The sequence below is a fragment of the Tetrahymena thermophila genome (assembly GCF_000189635.1).
Source record: "Tetrahymena thermophila SB210 genomic scaffold scf_8254791, whole genome shotgun sequence".
Classification (NCBI taxonomy): Eukaryota; Ciliophora; class Oligohymenophorea; order Hymenostomatida; family Tetrahymenidae; genus Tetrahymena; species Tetrahymena thermophila.
The window spans coordinates 6,710-13,111 of NW_002476547.1; the positions used below are offsets into that span (position 1 = coordinate 6,710).

General features: G+C 16.6%; 3 protein-coding genes across 3 annotated transcripts; 1 reads left to right on the plus strand and 2 right to left on the minus strand. All coding sequences in view use genetic code 6, as the record gives it.

The window, feature by feature from the left end:
• Positions 1-1,057: 1,057 nt before the first annotated feature.
• TTHERM_01552980 (hypothetical protein) lies at positions 1,058-1,671 on the minus strand (the record flags this gene model as incomplete). Its single annotated transcript, XM_001008966.2, has 3 exons — positions 1,058-1,184; positions 1,311-1,400; positions 1,607-1,671. The coding sequence occupies 3 exons, from the start codon at positions 1,669-1,671 to the stop codon at positions 1,058-1,060; spliced, it is 282 nt and encodes a 93-aa protein (XP_001008966.2).
• A 2,879-nt stretch (positions 1,672-4,550) lies between these two features.
• TTHERM_001552981 (transmembrane protein, putative) lies at positions 4,551-5,267 on the minus strand (the record flags this gene model as incomplete). The annotated part of the gene is made up of 1 exon (XM_012795874.1): positions 4,551-5,267. One exon carries the CDS (start codon positions 5,265-5,267, stop codon positions 4,551-4,553), a length of 717 nt encoding a protein of 238 aa, XP_012651328.1.
• Positions 5,268-5,389: 122 nt separating this feature from the next.
• Positions 5,390-6,402, plus strand: TTHERM_001552982 (hypothetical protein; the record flags this gene model as incomplete). The annotated part of the gene is made up of 4 exons (XM_012795875.1): positions 5,390-5,530; positions 5,588-5,637; positions 6,075-6,164; positions 6,365-6,402. Coding segments are annotated over 4 exons (319 nt in total), but the record flags the coding sequence as incomplete, so codon positions are not given.

Consider the following 6,402-nt stretch of genomic DNA (forward strand, 5'->3'; position numbering starts at 1 on the left):
ATGTTTATAAAAACTAACTTACTTCTGATTTTCTTAAATATCAATCAATATTTTATATTTGAGCAAATTTTTAGATATTAAATTGATTATTAGAAAGAAATTCTACCAAATTAAATATTTGAAATCTAATTAAAACAAACAAGCATTACAATAAATAATTAACATTTATATTATTAATTTCTAATAAATTTTTTTAATTTTTAAGAAAATTTTAAACTTACTTTTTAATTTATTCTAACAATTTGTTTGAAAATTAAAAATTTAATAAATTCTTAATTTTTTAAAAAAATGATATTTATTTTAATGAGAAATTTGCCAATTTATATTTTAAGAAGAAATTTAATAGTATTATATTTTTTTTTTTTAAATATTCATTAGTTTATTTCCTATTTCTGTGAATGCTGGAATGAATACCAAGCTCTTTTATTCTACTTATAATCTATTTTATCTACTTATTTGTTTAAAGTTTGTAACATGCATATAATTATAACTTTTGACATTTTGATAATGCTGGTAGATAGATCCTAAATAAGTCAAATTTTAATCACGAAAATTCCTAGCATTTATAAAAAAAATAGATATTTTGTATAATAGATTTTAAAAATGAAATTAGCTAAATAAATTAAATAATTAGAAAGTAAAAAACTTGAAATAAATTCAGATTATAAAAAACAAATAAATATCTTTGAAATTTTATAAGCATAAAAAGCTCATAAAAATAAAAAATTTGAATTTGATGAATGAAAGAAAAAAGTAATGAAAATATATAGATTGATTGATTGATTACAGTAGATAAAAAACATACATACATACATAAATATATTAAAAATAAATAATAATTTATGTAGGGGTATAGATAGATCTGATTGTTGGTTGCACAAACTAATAAATAAATAAATCTATTTATTTAAGATATTTAGATGAATATTATTAGTTTGCTCAAATATTGAAGTTTTTTATTCAATCTTTCGTTATTGGATTTCTAACAAATGATTTTAATATTCTTTAAATTTTGAGTGATAAATTTAGATTTTTATAATAACATAATTGAAGATTTTCATTCATTATTATATTCTTCTAGACTAAATGAATAATAAACCTTTATTTATTAATGTACTAATCTTTTTATTTTAAGCACTGTCTACTTAAACTTTTCTATATAACTCTAATTTTTTTAACTATATCTATTTATTTATATATAAAAAAAATTAAAACTAATAAGTAAATATCAAATATTTTATTTCAAACATAAATTTTTTTAATTTATTTATTTATTTTTTCTGTAAATTTAAAAAAAAAAAATTAATTACTCTATCCGAAGTTTCAAATTTGTGAGTTTTTTCATTTTTGATATTTCTTAAATGAAATATATTCTTACTTTGCCACTTGCTTTGTTTTGTCTATTAAATTAATAAAATGTTAAAAATAATAAATATTTATCATAAACGGTTTAATTTTCATAAAACTTTTTCAAATCTTATTTTTAAATTTAAAAAGGAATAAATAAATAAATAATTTGAAATTTTTTTATTTGTTTAGAAATAAATGGTTACTTAATTAACTAAATATTTTATAGATTTCAATTAAAATAAATAAATTAATTTACTATAAGTCAATTTCTAAAGAAGAAAGTTGATTGCATTTAGCTAATCCTTAAGCTATATCTAGCATTCCCTAATCACCAATTTAATTGCAACTTTAAATATTATTATTGATTTTAAAATTAAAAAAAGCAGATAAGAATAATAAGTAAAAAAATAGGTATTCTGCGCCATTTAAATGAGTATGCAAATTAAAAATTACTAAAAAAAAAAATTACTATAAGTTAAGAGTTAAGCATTAGAGTTTTTAATATCTTGCTAATCCATAACCTAAGTCTTTTGCAGCTTGATCATTTATCAAGCTCTAACTTTTTAATATTAATTTAATAAACACAGTTTTCAAATATAAAGAAAACATTTTTTTAAGAATAAAAATAATTAAAGAAATCGTAGAAACAAAATAAATAAATTCATTAATTAATTGAGCTAAAACAGACTCAGCTAAAAATTTATAGATAAAAATTCTGAATAATTTGAACTTTAATTAAAGTTTTAAGTAAATAAATAAATAAATTAAATTTACCTTAAATTAATTTGAAAATGTGAGTACTTATCTAACTAATTAAAACCAAAGAATGTATCATTTTGGGATATTAATAATTAGCAAAAGCTTTTATATTAAATTAAATATGTTTACTATTTAAATAAATTATAATATTTAAAAACAAACTAAAAGTTTTAATTTTTTCAGATTCCAAAAAAAACTTTTGACTCTATGTTAGTTAGTTAAATAAGAAGAAATTAATTTAGAAATATTTCAAACTAAATTTTCTTATTTGAAATAAATCAATCATTCATTTAAAAATCGATTGATCGATGATTCAAGATAGATTTCAAATATTTATAAATTTAAAATTTATTCTAGCTTTTAAAAATATTAAAATATATGTTTTTATTCATTCAAATTCAACATTCCTAATAAAGGAGTCATAATGAAAAGTAAACTATTTACCATAATCTTAGATACAAAGTATATTCATTGTTGTAAAATCCTAATGATGGTTTTTTAGAGCTATTATTAAATTTTATTAAATATTATTATTTATAAATTATAATCAAAAGAATAAATTTAATCATTCTATCTATCAAAAAAGCAATTTTATTTAACCAATCAAAAATTAATACTATTTTTATTCATAATTTGATAGATTTGTTTTAATCATATTTAAATTAAATAAAAGTAGCTAGCTAGATAAATATCTCTATCTATCTATTTATCTACCTACCTACCTACTTACTTACATATCTAACAAACTTAATTTACCTGAGTGAAAAACTTTAATATTTGGCTAGATTTCCTAAACTATAAAGATTTTAAGGATTATTAACATTTGCTTTATTAGAACTGTAAATAAAAGGTTATTATTTAATATAATAATTAAATAAAAAAATAAATATTAAAAAGAATATTTTAAAAATTAATTTACAAATTTTATTTAAAAAAAATTGTAGATTAAAGAATATATTAATTTAGATTAGATAAATAAAGCAACTAAAAAAAATCACCCAAATTCAATATCAATCCAAGATAGTTTCCTGCAATTGTTTAATTCATATCCAAAAGCTTATACTCCCTCTTAAGTAATAAAGTCAGATCTTCATTTTAATTAATTAAATAATAAATTTAAAAATAATTAGCATAAAATTAATTAAAATAGTTATTGATTGATTTAAGAAGCTAAAAATTTATTTTATTTATTTATTTATTTATTTTTTAAGCTGTTATAAAAGAAGTAATTTAATTTACATTATAAAAATTGATAATCTAGTTAATTTAAAACATTTAGTTATAGATTAGCCTAAATTCACTACACCTGAATCACTTATTTTATTGCCGCTTTTATCAAATAAATAAAATTGATAATTTTTAAAAATATTTATTTTAATTTATTTATTAATAAATTTTTATTAACATAAAAATAAATAATTAATTTATATTTTAGAACTCAGAGAATGAAGAATTTGAAGGCTTTTTATTATAAAGTGGATATTAACATATTAATTATCACTTGGATTTTTAACTGGAAGTAATTTACCTTTTACATATCTTTATAAAAACTTAATTCTGATTTTGTTAATATCAATTTTTTATTTTAGAGCAAATTTATTAGTATTATATTGATTATAAGAAAGAAATTCTACCAAATTAAATATTTGAAATCTAATTAAAACAAGCAAGCAAGCAAGCATTCCAATAATTAGCATTTATATTACTATTTTCTAATAAATTTTATTCGTTTTTAAGAAAAAATCAAATTTTTTAATTTATTCTAACAATTTGTTTGAAAATAAATTAAAATTTTTAAGAAATTCTTTGTTTTATAAAAAAATGTGATTTATTGATTAAATTATTTTTTGAATGAGCTATTTGCTAATTTAAATTTTAACAAGAAATTTAATAGTATTATATTTATTTTAATTAAATATTCATTGGTTTATTTGTTATTTCTGTGAATGAAGGAATGAATGAATACCTAACTCTTTTAATATATTTTATCTCTTTTATCTATTAAAGTTCTTAACATTTTGTCAAAAAAGTATTTTTTTATGGAAAATGATTATTTATTTTAATGAATTTAAAATGGATATTTGTTTTATAAAAATAAGAATAATTAAAAAAATTATGCAAAAAATATTTATATTCTCTAATCTAACTAAGATTTAGGATTTTTGTATATAAATGTTATTTATTAATAAATCTAATTTATTTATGTTATTAAAAATTATAAAACTTAAGATAAATAGCTAATTTTAATTTTTATAATCAATCATCTATTGTTTTTACTTTTTTAATAATTTTTATCTATTTTTTTTCTTCCTTTTTATTATAAATAGCTTAATTATATGAAATTTATTTAGTTTATCATTCATTTAAAAATAAAAATAAAAAAATTTACTCTATTTTAAATTCAAAGTTTTAAGTTTTTGAGCTAATGGCATTTTTTTATTTCAGGAAAAATGTTTAAATGTATTTTTCATCAATTATTTTATTTTATTTTTAAGTAAATTGAGTGCATTAATAAATTTTAAATAAAAACTTATTCTAATTTTTCTTAAATAAAGATTGAATATTTTTTAAGTTTGTTTTTTTAAATTAATAATAAAGAAATTAAAAACATTAATATGATATTTATTTTACATGTTTAATATTTTAAAGTTTCTGCTTTTTTTTGCTTAAATGATTGATAAATTTTTTAATATTTTAATTAACAAAAGAATACACATATTTATTTTATATTTAAAGTAATAAAGTAGGTTTACAGGATAAATTTATTTAAAATCATATGCTAACCTTAATTTAAAACATAAATATTTACTCTTTTGCTTTAAAATGTTGTTTTAAGTAAAACCATTTATAAAGCAGATTAATTTTCTTTAACGCATTTTCCTTAGCTACTATTTATTAATTTATTAGTACTATTTTTCGATATTATTATTATTTTTATTCATAAAAAACCTCTGTTAAATGGATGGATTGATTTTGAGTTCTGATGGCCTTAAAGGATTTATTTTTTTATTGAAGTTTTAAAATTTTGGGGTCTTATTAGGGTTTTAATAGGAGAATTTTAGAGTCAATATTAATTAATTAATTTTTGAAAAATAATGTAAAAAAATTAGAAAAATGAAAATATAATTTTAAATTAAATTTTAATAAAATTTTCCCATGGTATAAATAAGCCAAAAAATTTTATATTTTATTGAGTTCGCATTCTCACTCACTCACTCACTATCCTTTATATCCAATCTATAGGTCCTACTATATTTTTAAGTACACATTTTAAATAGAAATGTTAAGATTTAATAATCAAAGAAAGTTATTGTTCTTTTTATTTACTAAAAATTAATTAAATTTTCATTAATTGCTATTCAATATTTTGGAAAAAAAATAAAGGATGTAATAGATTAAATATTATAAAAAGTTAGAAGAAGTAATTATTTATTTTTTTATTAACATACTTTCAATTTATTTTTACTAATATAAAAAGATTTTAAACTCTTCGCTTTAATCTTATTAGGTTCTCCATATTGATCTTAGGTATAATTAATTTATAGATATTATTATTATTATTAATATTTACTTTTTATTTAATGTTTAGTTTATTAAAAATATTATTTTTCAAATAGAAATTATCACCAATATTCATTCATTCATTCATCCAAACATTATTTAAAAATTATTTTTTTAATTTTATTCACTTTAAATTTTTTAAATTCATTTAAAAATTTTTTTATTCATTTTATATTATTTTTATTAATTTTTTCCTTCTAAGACTTTAATTTGATAAAAACAGTTTATTTATTTTGGATTATGAAATTTCTATTTATAAAAATGAATTTAAAACTATTAAACTCTTTATAAGCTAGCTTTTTATTAGATTTAATCTTTTTATTTTTTATTTTACTTGTGTTTGTCTTTCTTCTATCTTTCTAAATAACTTATTAATTATATAATTTTCTTCAATATTTAAAAAGTTACAATAGCATTGGTGATAAAGGTACTTCAGGCTTATTTTCTGCTATAGCAAGTTGCACTAATCTCTCAAATTTGATACTTAATCTATCGTAAATACAGTTTATTCGTTTTGGATTGTGATTTTTCTATTTATAAAAATAAATTTAAAACAATTAAACTCTTTTAATTTGTTTATTAGCTTTTTACTAGATTTATTAATCTTTTTCTTTTTTAATTTACTTATGTTTTTCTTTCTTCTATCTTTCTAAATAATTTATTAATTATATAATTTTCTTTAATATTTAAAAAGCTACAATTCAATTCGTGATTAAGATACTTCACTCTTAG